Source organism: Ctenocephalides felis, unplaced genomic scaffold (genome assembly GCF_003426905.1).
Source record: "Ctenocephalides felis isolate EL2017-DRISC unplaced genomic scaffold, ASM342690v1 CF-g0.4_SCAFFOLD_01886, whole genome shotgun sequence".
NCBI lineage: Eukaryota > Metazoa > Arthropoda > Insecta > Siphonaptera > Pulicidae > Ctenocephalides > Ctenocephalides felis.
This window is the reverse complement of record NW_020538040.1, coordinates 134,612,043-134,629,835: the sequence shown is the minus strand read 5'-3', so window position 1 is coordinate 134,629,835 and position 17,793 is coordinate 134,612,043. Positions and strand designations below refer to the sequence as shown.

The window sequence follows — 17,793 nt, the reverse complement described above, 5'->3', positions numbered from 1 at the left end:
AAAGTAGGTTGAGGTAATATTCTGATATGAATAGGTAATTTTTTTCTTCTCATTGCGGCTCGTTTGCAGCCTGAATCTTCTCAACGATGTGCCAAAAACGAATTTTCAATTTCTGTTAAAAACTCCATAATTTTCTTCTATATAGCAAAAGTGTTTCAAATCATGCAATAGTTTATTCCTGCATTTACGAAAGCTTTACTGTTGCTGTCAATCATTTACACGATAATATATTTTCAAAGATAAAACGTGGGCCTATGTAAAATTTCTAATAATCTCTACATGATAGATATGAATATAGAAAAGAAATATTTTACAATACAATAATTATAAAAATAGAAATTTTAATTACTAATAAACGTATTTCTGCATTGATAACCAACGCCTTGAATATTGCAAATGAGCGCGGACCAAGATTTCAAAAAGAGATGAACAATGGTGCGACGAGTTTCAAACAGATGGGTCATTACCCATCCAGAAATTCATGGTATTTACTAGCTTTTTTTGTCTGACTCTGGTCTTCCGATGGCTTACTTAGCCAGTATGCCAAGTCCTCGGATCATTGCGGGCTATCACATTTTTTTAGCCTTGACCTGGACTTCCGTCGGCATACGTATACAGTATGTCTAAACCTCGGGTCATCGTAGGCACAAGAACTTTGGCCAAGACTTTGGATCACTGCGAGCTAGTCAGCACTAGTAGTACCATTCACACCAAAAGATGAACACCATATCTACAACTCCTCTACATTCAGTCTACACACAATTAAGTATAGCGTTTATCCGATCAACTGCAAATAGGTTTGACGTCAAAACTAAGCGCGGAGTGATGTGGGTCCATTGTAGACTAGACATCGGATCAGAACAAAACGAAATTTGACATGTCATAATATTCATTTTTGTAAAAAAAAAATTATAATACAATATTTATAAAGATGAAAATTTTAATTACAAATATTTGTATTTCTACATGCTAAATATAAATTCTAGTATATATCTTTAATTCTAAACTCTGAGAATTCAAAGCTTTCAATAGCATAACAATGGACAGTAACATATCCGAATTTATTCCCTATGAAACAATTCTGAGAAGCAAGTGATAAATGAAAATGTTGTTGAATGTTATGCAACTATAAATAAAAAAAACACGGACATCAAAAAAGTATTGTGGAAGATAATTAGGATTATAACACTATATTCACAATTAATGTACTGCACTAGATAGATGCAATCTGGCCTTTTATATGTGATTCCAGGTTAAATATAAGAAAAACTTTACAATATAAATAACTCAACTATCACTAATTATCAAGTCAACTTGCGACGTTTGTATATCGTTTGGATAGAAAAATATGTCTATCAAAAATTATATTTTTTAAAATTTGTTAATGTAATGACCAATCATCAAAATAGAAATCATCGGAAAGGAAACCAAAAGTAAGTTGATCAAGTTTTGTCATTTGTTTGTTTATGAGTCTTCAACTGTTTAACCTCATCAATTAATTTCAATAATGCTGATCGCATATATATGCAATTTTGTAAAACTAACTAAACAAAATATTAAAAAAAAATCTAAATGTATATGTATATAATATTCTTTTGAAAAAATATTAGAATAAAAAGACAAATTAAGCATAAAATATACATTTTATTAAAAATATCATCTTTTTGATAACTTTAAGACAAATTATTATATTTTACATAATTGTAGACAAACACAAGTTTTGAAATCAAAGACAATGTTTCTTTAATGCATAAAATAAATTTATCTCAATTTATTAATGAATGTTAACGTTATTATTATAAACAAGTTTAATAAACAGCTATATACTTATAACAAAACTTTTGATAACAACAGAGGTAGAAGTAATTTATTTTTCAATATAGTTTATAACGTCCATAAAAAACTTATACCACAATTACTTTAGTTGATAATGTTACCACTTGTGGTCGATGGATTAACTGGATTAGCTATATTTTCTTTTTCCGTCGCAGGGGCATTTTCACTCTTACATGCATGACTGTCGACCTCCTTCTCTTTACACAGCTTATGCACTTTGCACTTGTCGTGATGATTGACAATTTCTAACCTAAAATTGCCGTTTCCTTCGACAAAAGAAGTGCGAATATCTTGAATTTCATGCGACCACTTCCTGCAGTATATACAAAACATAATATTCTGTTTCTCATCATATTTAAGCCAAGAAAATTGTTCCAACCAATTTTGTCGAAATCTGCCACCTTTCCGGTTCTGGGTACTTGGCAATGAAGCTTTACTTGTGGCAACTGTGGAAGACGTTGTTGCAACACTTACCGGATTTGAAGTATGGATCACACTTTCCAATCTGGAATGGTCTTCGGATGGGTACGGCGCAATGAAACGAAGTCTTCTTTGATCTGTAATTATCGGTCCTGATGGCACTATAGTCATTTTCGATGAAAGAAGGTACTGCTGTAAAGACGAAGTCCGTGGTTGATTGGGCCATTCCTGTTTTTGAGTCAAGTTCGTACTAGAACCAGAAGCCTTCAACCAATCGGTGGAGTCATTAGTAGTTGGAGGAGGTCTATTCCAATCAGACTGCTGATTCATAACATTGCAAGTGTTTTGCCATTCACCGAGATTGATATTACAAACATTTTCGTTCCATTCACAGGTGACAGATGTGCGACGTTTCCTGCTGACAGAATCGCCCCAATCCGATTTTGTCTGGGAACAGAGAAGGTAAGGATTTTGTAAAGATTTTTCGTGAAGTTATATTTGTATTTATTTAATAATACACACAGTTCCCGTTTATAGGCGATTTATGCCCATAAAAAATATAGAAGATGTGTATTTTTTATAACATTCCTTCCTTCCCTGTTCCATATCTCATTTTAAAGTCACAGCACTTTTTCCTACTTAATTTTACACTTCACTGCTAAACAAAGTTAACAAACAGTTGCTCACTTTTATCTTAAGTAGTGAATTTATAAATGTTTAAGAGTATTACAAATAAAACAAAGAAATATGTGAAAGAATAAAGCACGCGATTTAAAAATAAGTAAGGAATCAGGGACACTAATTAATAAAATTAAATTGTTTAATTCGATGTTTTAGACTTTTCACTTACACACAAACAAATAGACGAGTCCACATAAATTAGCTTTCCAATAAATATACATATATACATATATATATATATATATATATATATATATATATATATATATATATATATATATATATAATACATATATATTTGTAATTTGCTAGAAGCATCTTACCATAGAATGACCAGAACAGAGCACCAAAGACATTAATGCATACATGAACTGAGAGCCGCTAAGTTAATTTAAATACCAGAAGGGCTTTCAGATTTATTTATTTCGCAATTTATGAATTTTGTTAAAATTTTCACAAAATTGAAAGACAACGTATAAAACGTAATCAATTTAAAAATAAAAACACACACTTGTGCACACGGTAAGAATCTACATTGGTTGTGGCATTTAAGATTGAGTAATTATTAGTATTAAATAATATTATTTTTTTAAATTATTAAAAAGCAAACTCTTGTTATCCATACCTGAATATTGAAAAAAATTCAATTAACCATAGATGATGTCATTGAATTAAAAGAAGAAAAAAAATTGTGTGTCACATGCCAGTTAAAACTGTATGAGATAGATAGCATTTTCTGATGATTGAAAATGTCTGTAAATTGATTAATTCAAAATATAATTTATATTTACCTACTATAATTTCTAAAAATTATGGGTATATATTATAATTAAAAAATTCAAATCATTACTATTCAAACCATTTCCGTAATAATAAACAATGTATATTTTTGGCTATGTTTAATTTCAAGTAACAAGCAAGTCTTGTTCTTGTTCTTGAACTTGTTCTTCAAGTACACATTAAAACAAAATATTCATTTAGTATCTAGTTTACTTAAAACAAAAAAAATATGTTTTTTGAAATTATAATATGTTCAACAATAAATTAAACTTTAAAATATATATGTTTGTTTTTTTGCATACACTACATGACTTTTTATATACCAAAAACTTTTATATTACTGTATTTTGAATATGATTTGATTTTGAAAAGCATATATAATTTTTATTTTAAGTGAACTAAGTAGAAAATAAATATTTTTGTTTTTATATGTACTTGATTTGCAAGATTCATGAAATCATAGAATAGTAAATGTAGTACTTCCTATTTACCATGTGGTTCCGGGTTCCTCACACATTTAATACGGACAATATAGAACCGTGGCAAATATTTATACACATATCATTTATATATATATATATATATATATATATATATATATATATTATACATAAATATAGTACATTGTAGAGTTTAAATTCTTGTTTGATTTCATGTATAAAATAATTATGTCTGAAACAATTTATAATCAAACCGCTGTGCATGGATCATATTTACTGCGGTTTGTTGATATCAAGATTACTAACAATTTTATTAGTGTTAAATAATTAACATAGTTAATTATGTAACATATTGACATATTTCACAATTAAACAGGGTGTTTTTGTAGAAATGAACATTAAATACATCCACTAAATTATAAGAAATAAAAAGCACAATATTAAAACTAAAACAGCAATAAAAAAAAGTCATGCATTAATAATGATTATAAACAAATAATATATTACTACCATGTGACTACAACTTACCGTAAAATCGGACGCGATAGAGTAGGGTTTCTGATCATGTACGGCATTGGAACCATGCGAGTCCGAGATCTCTTGCTTGATATTGACCGCAGACATGACACCAGGCGTGTTGGATCGCGCGGACGAATGACCCGAATGACCAGCCGATGGGGACTGCATGAGGCCTCGGCCGCCCACAACTCCGCTCTGAGATTGAACGTCGTCATTTGATGAATCATGGTGCAAGATTGAGTTCAATTTAGGCAGAGAACTCGACTTATAGCTGCTATGTGAGGAAGATGCCTATGGAAAGAAAAAAAATGGCATATAGCAATCGATTTCCATTACATGCAGAATGTTTATTAAAATTCTATGACACTATCTAAATTTTGGATGATTAAATTTCATTAAATATAAATCGATATGCAAACCGGTTTGTATACAATGCTATAATCATATTGGGAAACTTGAAACAAAAACCTTTCATTCCTTACATAAGACCCATTTAAATTTATATGCAATGGCTGTTTGACAAAACAAGTATTTTATGAATGAGATAAATCTAGAAAACAAACATTACTGACATATTTATAATCTGCATAATTATACGTTGCAGCTATTTGCACATATATTTCATACAAAAATATATGACAATGATTCAACGATCACTTTGTATATAAATAACATCCAAAAATGTAATACATAGATTATTTGGTTTGGAAATAATTGCAATTAATCACTTGCTTTATTATTGAATTGTCATTATCAATCAGATAATTTGAAGCAAATATTAGAAATGTATAAGATTAAAATTCCTAATGAGTAGATATTTTAACTATATACAATTTGTGTAAAACGACTATAACCAAGTTGTATGTGTAGGCAAATGAAATATATGTTGCCTACACAAAATGTATTTACTGAAAAGGAATATAAGTAATTCCAAATAATTTTGAATATCACATTCATACATAACTGTGAATTTTTGTATCTATATTGCCAAATGTAGAAATTTAATTGTGAAATAACTATTACATAAAATTTAAAGTATTTCAGTGACTAATGTTTACATTTCTGTAATTGATAATTTCCATATTAATATCATCCACAATGTTTATGTCTTCACAATATAATTATATTCGATCTCGCATAGCATGTAAGTCTAAACCTTTTGAAAATATTTACCTGCTCTTATTCTGTTTGTTTATATTACATTTATGTGTAAATAAATATAGATGCATACAATTCAATTTATATGTTTATATAGTAATTTAAATTTCACAGGAATAAACAGTGACAAATACTTTCAAATAAAAAATATGCTTTTTGACAATGACACTGCTTTTTTTCTAGAATTTAGAGGCTATCTTTAAATCCCTTAATTCATCCTCACATTTTTTTCCTATCAGATTCTTATCAGGTACTTGCAAATAAGAAATCTAATACTGACATTTCTTGATGCTGATAAGTTATTCAAGATATTTGATTTGATCTGAGTTTTTTGAAATGATTAAATATAATACAAACATATAAAAATACAAACACATACATATGTATATATGACATGTGCATGTGTGTTCTTCTATTGGGTAAGGTCAAAAACAAGAGCCAAAGATGCATCTTCAGTCAAAATTAGAAATTGGGTCAACAGTATTGAAACTAAGTGCTAATGTTTGTTACATGATGTATTTAATGTGTAAAATATATCTAAATAAAATCTGTTTCATGGAAATATTAAATCATGTAAAAATATGTGAAATATTTTAGTTTTAAAAATGGTGATTTTATAATTTATAAGGTTAAGTGTCACAATTATTTGAGAAAATTAAAAAAAAAGTTATTTTATATTTTTGTGTTACTAGTGATTCAACTGTGGCAGCAAACATTATAAACTGGTGATTATATAAAATATATTGATGAATATGAATTCATAAAAGTTTGTGTTTGAAAGCAGAGAAATTTACATAAATCATAGAAATTGACAATTCATTAATTTGTGACATCATATTTAATTACAAAAAAAATATGTAAATTTAATTAGATTATCAAATAAACTTAAATTCCAAATAAAAATATTTCATCTAAATCATGTATGTGATATAATGACACATCAGCACATACTATCATATTGCATTAAAGGTATTTCTTTCTTATGTTTAACAAAATAATTATTAAAAGTAAAAATAAAGAATATGCCATTAAATAAAAGTATCAAAAATATAATTATGTCAGCGCGCATATTTATATAATACTGCTTACAATGAATGAGTTACAAAATCAAAAACATATCAAAATCATGTGAACAGCTTGTAAAAAATCAATATGGTTCTCAAACTTTTATTTTTTATCATATCTACTTCCAATGGAAAAATTTACAGCCATGAATTGAAAGTAATAATAAAGATCTTCCTATTTCAATTTTTATTAAGTCCGCATTAAGAGCGTAAGTAAGAATTTGGCAATACTGAGAATTCAATAAAGCTTTTGCAACTTATTTTGATTCTGGAACTCTAAAAACTGTCTAGAACTCTACACAAAAATTTAAATATTGTGAGATGTTTGGAAAATTTACACAAATAAATTAAAAGTAATAATAAAACATTTAACTATTTAAATTTTCTATAATTCCGCATTAAAAAAAGTTAAGTAGGAATTTGACAATAGTAAGAATTGAATAACGTTTTTGTAACTTATTTTGGTTCTGGAATTCTAAAAACTGTCTGAAACTTTACAACAGGCAAATCAAAATTTCATATTTATATTATTATTTGAGATAAACTTTGTAAATACATGTTCGTAGTTCCTGCATTTTGAACCCACGTAATTAATGGAATTAATGTGAATAATGAATTTAATTTTTAATCTTTTAAAACCTAAAAAAAGTACTTCGTTTTACAGTTAAATAATAATCAGGTTGTGATACTAGAATAGCTTTCATGCAAAATGTCCTTGGAATTTAATTGCTCGATGAAACAAATGGTATGAAAATTGTGTCATTGTATATAATGAAGATTAAATATGATTTTAGTATATATATATATATATATATATATATATATATTTATATATATATATATTTAAATACATACATAAAAATTAAATTTTTGTATCGACTTACTTGAGATTCGGCAAATTGCCTCTCTGACAGAGAAGAATTTGTCAAAGATATATCACAGTTCGTATTTTTTTTTCTACGCTTCAAATCAGTTGGGCCAGACTGAATTGAACTGGTGTGTGAAGTTATAGTATCACGTTGTTCTTGGAGTTCTCTATCACGACCAGACATCGTTAAGTTATCAGGCTTGTGATCTTCTGAGCGATTTGAAATATGACCGCTTTCAGTTAATCCACGAACCTAAAATTTACACATTCATTAATTTCTGACATTCAATAACAAAGAACGACATTGACTTTAGGTCTTGCACAAGGTCAAGGTCACTAGTAAGAATCACTCAGTACAGACAGCTTATGTATACTTTGATTTAAAGAAATATGAGATTTTGAATATCTTAATATCATTATATATATATATATATATATATATATATATATAATTTTATAAGTAAGATAAATTAGATTGTTATATACCTGAAGACTTTCAGCTGTCTTTAGAAACATAGGTAATCTCGACTGGCCAACATTGACCTCCCCTTTATACATGAAATCCAATAGAGATCGCATCTCATCAAATCTAACATCTTTCAAAAATATGATAGGGTGTGGATGGGAGTTTTGCAAAAATATACTCTCGAAGTATGGACTGCATGCTGACAAAATAGTTTGGTGTGCCTAAAAACAATAAAAATGATGAAAAAATATTTTAAGGGTTGTAAATTATAATATTACAGATTAAGTTATTATTATAGAGTAATTATAATATTAAGCTTACTTTGACCGTTTCTCCATCACAAGCTAAAGTAACATCACAGAGGGCTTCTCGTTGCAACAGACTAGCCAACACATCTGTTAAATTGGTAGGGTGATTGTTCCAGCGAAGACAAAATTGCTGGTCCATTATGCTAATGTCAGTGTGATATCTGTTTTGTCAAAAAATAATTTAAAATTAAATTTATTCAAAACAAGCATGTGAGGTTAAATGCACAGAACTTAAAACTCAAATTTTAATGAATTGATAACGTCATGATTGGAAAAATAATATATTGGAATAGTTGTAGAACATGGAAAAAATACTTTAACATGTTCTTTCACTTCACTTAAAGGTTATGAATTTACGACGGCAACTCGTTTGCTTAGATAACAAAATGTATATATTTTTAACATTGCGATACGTTCGATCACATATCGCGAATTCGGATTCCTTGATATGTGTCCACATAAGCCGGAGAGCCGCTCATTAACCGTACGAAATAAACAAATTTGCCTACAACATCACTCTTTTCTCATTAAAATATTGTGCAACGATTCGCGAATCATTATCGGCTTTTTATTTATTCGATAATTAGGAATTATTGTATATGGTCCAGGTCATTAACATTATGACACGTGATTTATACACGTAGGGAGTATTCCTTCAAACGCGTAATATCTACTTGTCAAGATTCGCATACGCCATATTAATCCACTATTCGCGAAATTAACATATATCTCATCTCGTTCACTAGTTAACGCATACTTATAACGTCGACGATATTTTATTTTAGATTGGCTGCTTTTATCACATGTTTTCACTTCACAATAATATTTATTCGATCGTTTGGAAAACTTAAAAAATACTCACCTTTCGCAAAATTTTTGCCATCACAACGTCAGTCGACCCCTATACCTAATTTGCACTGCCTGCTCAACTCGTTATACGCGAAATATTTTTGTTTCCGTTTTAAATGATATTGGCCTCCGCAACGCATAATGACATAGGCGGCCAGTATCGACGGTGCGGATTTTTGACGTATCAAATTTTAAGTTTTAACATTGGTATCGCAACTATTCAACAAATCGACCGCGATCGAAAATTCATCAAAATAAACGAGTGAATCGCTTAATTCGAATTAACAATTAGTTTATATATGAATTAATGATAAAATCTCTATTGAAAAAGTTTGTGTGATTATATGTAGTGTCATATTTTTTTGCAATAAACACGAAAAATCATTCAAAACGGCGGAACGTTGGATGTAAATATAAAGTTTTATTTAAAGTTCGCATTGAGTAATACATTCACAAATATTAACAAACTGCTTAACCATAACCTTGCTTAAACCAAGGTTCATTGTTGCGCAAAGAATCGATCATTCATATTTACGTTGCCATCTGTTCGCAAAAATTTCGCGCGCGGTTCGAATTTTCGCTATAGAATCTAATAAGAATCATTTATCGCACGTGACACACATACGGAGCCTTGAGGGCACGCGATTTTTTTCCATGAAGGAGGGCCCGGTTTGGTGGGAGTCAACGCGGACAAATGCCCGAGGCTATACGGCTTGTATAAAAATCTTTGCAAGATTCCAAATTAGTAAAAAACATGTACTAGAAGTTCCTGAAATTTATAACAGTAACTAGTTAGTATCTCACAAAATGATTTTTATATTGCATGGTAGTATTTGTTAGAATATGTAATGGCCTCATCTTTGGAACTTTGCAAACATCGTTCATTATGCAGGGCGCTGCCCGAGCTCTATTTATGGTATTCCATAGAAATAGAAAATAGAGTGAGCGCTTTTAATATTATTTTTATTATTTATTTATTTATTATCTATTCTAATTAACTTTATAAACTCCATAGATTTATAACGTTCGCTTAAATTACGTTTTCTATCTATAATTTTTTTAAATTTATATATATTTTTGTCGAGAAGAAAACTTAATTTTATTATTATGGATTCTTACATAATTAACTACCCGTAGAATAAATTATAGTAATCGCAAAAATCGAAAATTAATTTTTTTGGATGTTTATTCTAATGTAGAAATTCCAAAAAATCGTTTTATTGTTCACATCTTCAAAGCTTAACTTTTCAAAAGTATATGCGCAAGAGGATTTTTTAAAATATAATTAATTTTCGAAGATACAGCTTTTTGACCATGATAATCCACTTCTGTTTCATTTTTTTTTGCGAAACTTTAAACGCGTTTTTCTCTAAACTGTCTTTCAATACGATGTACACGATTTCTAGAGAATCTTCTCTATAGACTTCTCTCTAGTATATAGTAGCTTCATCCCCAAATATAAATTTTCAATATTTAAAAAAAATGATAAACTCAAAAAATTGTAAGAAAATGGCCTTTTTTCAAACAGCCGCCTTTTTGTCTATTTTTTTTTTCAATTTAATCCTAGTATAATCCTACTATAGCGACATCATTCTAGATTAATAATCTTTTTTTTTCATTTTGAATTACTAGGAGGATTGCAATCGTGTGCACGGTCACGTGTCAACTTTTTGAGACCCTTCACTTCGAACACTGCTGATTTTCAAAATTATCAACTTTTTTGTTTTAATCTTTTTCTGTACTCTTGCAACGTCAATAAATAAGTCATAAAAAATAATAATAAAAAAAATAATTGCCATTTTTTATGATGGTTTAAAAATGACTTGAAATTCACGCCTCTACACTAGAATACCCCCTTAAGAAGGTCTTCCGAACATTTTGGCACACTTTAGAAAAAATGGATATATATGTGTGTAGTATGTATGTATATATGTTTGGATATAATTTTTCGTTGACGATTTCGAGAGCAAGGATCAACCGATTTGAATGATTCAATAAACATTCGATTCAAATTGATAAGGAGATGTGCTGATTAGCTCTTGGGAAGACATGTTAAGTCACTTCGAAGATACAGGGCACGATGCCACGTACAACTAGCTTATCTTATGCTTTTTAATTGTTTGGCAATCTTTTGTGAATTAAGTATTTTATATCTTGTGTGGCCATTAATTTTATATATAACAAAAAATTTTTGGTTTTCGTGCTCATCTAAATTGAATAATATTGTTTTCTCTATGTTATCTATCTATTTTTCTCCAATTCATCTGAATATATATGTACTTTTAAAATTGCGATGGATAAATAACTAGTAGTTCTTTAGTATACATGACAGAGCATTTCAATCATTATCGTTTCAAATGAAATTAAATTTATACTCTTATTTTTTACTATACTATATTTTTCTCATAATGAATTGAAGATGCTAGGAGCCACTCCATAATTACCCAAATTTAACTTCGAATTAAATTAAATATGTATAGAAAAAAATTACTCTTACTGCAATTAAGAATGCATTATAATAGATAAGTCTCTGTTTAATTAAAATAAGGTTCAATTTAACTAAATTATTGCAAAATAGAAGAGAGCCGCATCGTTAAGGAAAAATTCTTAACACGAATTTGATATAACGTGCTCATAAATAAACTTTGCTCATAAACTGAAGAAATAGATTGATTTTAATATTTTTCGCTCTAGTATAAAGCTATGCTAAGGTATGTAATTAGTACACCTAGCATCTTTTGGGTAATTTACTTAAGTAAACTTATCTTAGGAGAGTAAAATCATCAATTGTCACCAATAAACTGGCCCATAGATCTACTTGATTTATTTTCTTTAAGTGGTCATTCAATGGAGTGATCCTGATACTATTATTTTATTATTATTATTTTTATTTTTATATTATTATTATTATTATTATTACTATTACTATTATCATTATCATTATTATTTATATTATTATTTCATTTATTAAATATATATATATATATATATATATATATATATACGAGGTCTGTTCAAAAAGTACCCGGAATTTTCGTTTTTTCAAAAAAATATTTATTTATTCGTCTACATTAATGTGGTCCCCTTCAAAGTAGTCCCCCCCAGATATAATACACTTATGCCAGCGTTTTTTCCAATTTTCGAAGCACCCTTGATATTCACTTTTTGATATGTCCTTGAGCACTCTCAGCGATTTTCTTCAATCGAGGAAAACCGCCGTCCTTTCATGGGTCTCTTCAACTTTGGGAATAGGAAAAAGTCACACGGAGCCATATCTGGTGAATTTTTGCACTTTGCAACACTTTATTTCATTTTTTACGCAAAATTTAATACAAATTCTTTGACTTTTCAATTCTTCCATTGTAAAAATCGCCGAGCTCAGAAAAACACGTCGAACCTTAGCGACTACCACAGACAAAGTAAACAGTGAATATAGCTGAAAATTTCATCATACTTTAGGGGCATGTATACCAACACAATAAAAAAATTTTGACAATCAGACACTCCAGACCCGCGAAATTTAATTATTAGTAATTCCGGGTACTTTTTGAACAGACCATGTATATATATATATATATATATATATATATATATATATATAGTTGTTAAACCATGGCAGAATAGCTTATGAAATTTTATGTAATTTTGATTGCTGTTTATTAATTAATAAAATAAAAAATCACCAATACCATATGTTCTCTAACGTTTTTGTGTCGTTATTCTATTTACCCGATATCAACTTTTTTTATAAATTTCTTACTGTACTAAAGTTTCGTTTTAAATATTTAAAATGAAAATACACGTAGAGTTCCTACATTTGTTAATTGAATTTAAAATGGCAAAGTAAGCAACAAGTAAATATTTAATTATCACTATTTGGCGTCAATTGTGTAAGGCTTCATCCTTAGGCTAATGATGTCCAGTCTACATCTATTTTTGTTAGGAAATCGGTAATAAGCCTCCTTTCTATTAGGTATTAAGATATCTATTTTACAATTATCATTTTTTAACTTCCCGTAGGGTAAGATATAGTAATCACAACTTAGAAAAAAATGAATGTGTGTGTGTATGTACGTATGAATACAATTCTTCGTCCACATTTTCGGGCGCACGGGTCAACCAATTTGATTGGTTTAAAAAACATTCAATTTCTATTGATAGGGAAATGTGCTGATTGGTTTTTGGCAAGGGCAGGTTCAGCCGTTTCGGAGATATAGAGCAGAGAGTGCAGATAATATAAATCGAGTTTTGGAGAGAACGAAGCATCAGATTTGAATGATCCAAAAAACATTCAATTTGTAATAATGGGTATAAGTGGTGGTTAGTTTTTGGCAACCGAGCTAAATGTGCAAAAAATGACAGTTTTTAAGAGAACTAAGCATCTGATTTTAATGATTAATAAAACTCTCTGCTTGTGTTGATGAAACGATTGCTTTTGGGAAATGGAAAAAAAATATATTTTTTAATTTAAGAATTTTTTTTTAATATTGAAAATAATTCGGATTTTAATTTTAACTCTAGCTAAAGTTCTAAAGCTCACTTATATACTTCAAACAAATAATTTTAACTTTACAATTCAGTTTATATAATTTTTATAAAAATTAAGACAAAGTCCTTCATTTTAAATCAGATTGATTAAGTTTTGTTTATTTACTTTTTATGTAAACAAATATAAACGTTGTCATACAATTCATAAGCTCTTACTCTTATATTTCGTCTATAAAATACGAATATTGGAAGTTAAAATATTTATTAAAATCTATTTGAAAACATATCAGATTCTTCAAATATATTTGATTATTCCACTACGGTAGGGAAAGTTCCAGCAATTTTCCTTAAGGCACGATGCCATACACCACTAGTTATCTTTAGTATTGAGAAATACTAGAACAGTCTCGAAAAGAGCAAAGAATATTGCCAAACAAACGCCTTTTAGTAGTCAGAATTTAGGGTCTTCAAGTTCAAATTTTTGCTACCACAAATTAATTACCTGCATGCTGCAACTAACACATTTTTATAAAAACGTGCAATGTAATTTTTAGTCTTTGGATCAGTTTATAAATATTGTAAAAGACTTATTATATAAATATATTATTATTATAGATATTATATTATTATATTATCCACCATTTAATTTTGTGAACACCCCAATTTCTTTTTGCTGATATCGACTCTTTGAAAATGGTCAAGGACCCCTGAAGGTGTTATGGACCTCTTTGAAAAATCACTAGGCTAGACATTGACAAAAATTGTATATGAATAGAGAATATTGCTGTGGTTGCAATTTTAGCTTTTAGTAACCAGAAAATCTCCAGTATTTGTTAATCTGACATCAACTAGCAGTGATATCCATTTTGACGTCAAGTTATTTTTTGAAAATATGTTTCTAATTGAAAATATCATTTTATATAAGAAAATCTGGAACTCCAAGTTTTAAATATAGAGTTGGAGTTACAGTTATTGGAGTACGTAATTATGACTTCTTGTTATTAATGTTCATAAATCTTTGCTAATTGGTCCATTTCTTTGCTAAGAGTTTGTGCAAATTGACAAAGATTGCGCATAGTGTTTCGTAAAATATTAACAACATATCTAGATGCATAGGTCTACCAAAATCGTAGCATGACTAGATCATTAGAACTTATTTTACCCAAAATACATCCCATAGAACCATTTAGCCAACCCCAACATATAATTTGTAGTGCATGACATTGTGCTTTAAAGCAAATTGCTAAAGTTCTCCGGTTTATAAACAATGAATTCATTTTATAAATTAAAATTTTAAATATGCGAAAAAAATAATAAGAAACTTAACTTCAAATATCAAATTAAAATTTGAGTTAAGATCAACAAAAATAATACATACCATTTTATTAAAACTTCTTGTTATTTTTTAATTTTTTAAAAATTATCAGCGATGGAAATAATAAAAGAATTAAAATGATATACAATGGGGTTTATAGTTTTTTCATTTTTTGCAAATGTTCACCTCGAGGAGAAAGTTTTCTGGCAAAGAAGTTTCTTCGATATTTGCATGATATTTGATAAGTTCAATTTTAAAATATACATTTTGTATATTAAATACATTACATATAATATACATAATATACGTTATGTATAAATTCTATTATATATATTTATATACATTAGTATAGTACTACACATTACTGCAAAAATATAATATAAATTTATAACATTATAGTTATAAAAATTATAAATTAATTTAAAAATAACAGATTTTTAGTAGGACTGCTATAGAGACTTATTGTAACACGAGTAAGTAGTACCAGGCGTTTTTCAGACTTTTAAATAATATTAAAATATTTTTTTTCGATTGGACAAGTAACTTGTCTTGCATAACATAGTCATAGCTACTGTGCTGCGACGCAGTTTACAAAAGTGTGCAGGTGCAATATATTTGATAGCTGATGAAAAATTGTACAATCAATTTTGGTTTGCCCTATTATAATCGACAAATTTTAAATTTTATATTATTTCGTTTCAAATTTCTCATATTTTTTAATAATATGTAATAATATTTGTCATTGCTAAATTGTATAAATTGTACAGTTATATTGATTCATATAAAAAAATCACACCTGGGGTTAGTTGAAACAAAACCGTAGGGTTCGTAAGATGCGGGCACATGTAAATTGCGTTATATTATAAACTATATATTTTATTTGTATTAATTGTAATTTACGTTGATGTATGATAAGAGTTTCAGTTACAGGAGACACTATATATTTTATTTGTAATAATTATAATTTACTCTAATTTATAAGAAGAATTAATTACTTTAAAAATAGGTAATTTTTTTTTCAGAATATGCAAAGAATAAATTATCTGGGCTATCATTGTTGTTATTACTTTACAACTAGTCCTAAACACGAGGTAAGTTATAACACCGCACTTTTTCTAGTAAATGATTGTGAAATAAAAAAAATAGTTATACAATTATGTATTTTTACTTGATTCGGTAGAATAATTACAACATCTATCCATCTTAATTTTGTGAAAATATAATCAGTTGATCTCAAGATATATTAATTCCAAAAAAAAGTTACAACAAGCTCCCAGCTCCCCTACTCCCGAAAACTGACAAGAAGTGAAACTTCAAAAAAATAAATTTTTGAATAATATATGGAAGCTTCACTGGAAAAGATGAAATCTTTCTTTAAATTATATAAGTGAATTTATAAAATATTCACTTATCGATAAAGAATGCCTAAATAAGAATTTTTGAAACTGAATTGAAATTATTGCACTTCTTTCTTACATCATCACGAAATTGAATGTTTGTTCAACCGAAAATATAAACTCATAGAAGTCTGCCATCACAAAATGAAAACATGTCAATTTCAAATATTATAAAAATTATAAGCACTATCTAGGTAGTATCAGAATAATATATTTTGATCCAAGACCATCAAATATATCCAATAAAGTTCCAATTAGACCACCAAATATATCCAGTAAGTTATAAAATACTTGTTAACTAAAAGTGCAACGCAAATGCATTTCTGCATTAATTTTACACAAATGGCATCCAAGATTTATCAGGTCAAGATCATATATCTATCTATATATATATATATATAATATAGCAATTTTAAAATATTGTATAGAAATAAATAAGAAAATCAGTAAGATGTAAGATGTAAATAAGTTCTAAAATTGTAAACAAGGTGTGCAATATGATTTCATTTATTACATTCCGAGGATAAAAGCTACTAGAGATGGAAATATAAACGATTGAAGGATTTCTATTTCAGTTATATAAACAAAATACTTCAAATGCATAATAAGAGAATGGTATTATTCTCTCAATATAAATCGAGGAAATAATGTCAGAAGTACAAAGAACTACTTAATTGTGGTTACATTTTTGGAAATTAAGCCAAGGTAGCATCTTTCATTCGCCATGGCCATTTAATTTAAATTTAATTCAATTTTAAGAAAGTTTTGATTTTAATTTGGGGTTAACAGGTTGAAAGTCAACAATGAATAGAGGAATTTTTTTCTAATTTTCATTCAAAATGCGTGTTTAATTTTCACACCATACGTCGATTGACTCAGTCTCACGATCAAACACATAGTACTGCTGATGTATCCGATAATTGAAAGTAATGAATAAAAATATAAAATCATTTATCAAAGAAAACTTGTAACAAGTTTAGTCACCTGTAAAAAATAAGTATATATAGGGTAAGGTTGCTCAAGTCGTACCACAGCCTAAGTCATACCCTGGCTATATTTTGTCTGATAATTATAAATTATATTATTTATAAGGTTGTTTATTTCGTTTTTTTACCACAGAGAATTTAACTACATTTTTTTGAACCTAACATCATACTTAAGCCCTATAATTATTGCATGATTTGAAAGCTTACATTTTAAGGCT

At 28.3% G+C, this 17,793-nt stretch overlaps 1 protein-coding gene across 4 annotated transcripts in view; it reads right to left on the bottom strand.

Annotated features, from left to right (window-relative positions):
* Nucleotides 1–1,836: 1,836 nt before the first annotated feature.
* The window catches only part of LOC113376521 (sex determination protein fruitless-like), a 30,142-nt gene continuing 14,185 nt past the window's right edge, over nucleotides 1,837–17,793 (bottom strand). The window contains exons 1-7 of one of the 4 annotated variants that reach the window (XM_026616470.1): nucleotides 9,403–9,603; nucleotides 8,554–8,701; nucleotides 8,253–8,453; nucleotides 7,783–8,019; nucleotides 4,686–4,967; nucleotides 2,311–2,703; nucleotides 2,095–2,149 (exon numbers count right to left, since the gene is read on the bottom strand). In XM_026616470.1, coding sequence (XP_026472255.1) covers nucleotides 2,135–2,149; nucleotides 2,311–2,703; nucleotides 4,686–4,967; nucleotides 7,783–8,019; nucleotides 8,253–8,453; nucleotides 8,554–8,679 — 1,254 coding nt within the window. In that variant the 5' untranslated portion in view covers nucleotides 8,680–8,701; nucleotides 9,403–9,603 and the 3' untranslated portion in view covers nucleotides 2,095–2,134. Of the gene's footprint in view, nucleotides 2,704–4,685; nucleotides 4,968–7,782; nucleotides 8,020–8,252; nucleotides 8,454–8,553; nucleotides 8,702–8,771; nucleotides 8,898–9,402; nucleotides 9,604–17,793 lie in introns of those variants that run through there. The other 3 variants (XM_026616467.1, XM_026616468.1, XM_026616469.1) reach the window with 3 other exon arrangements.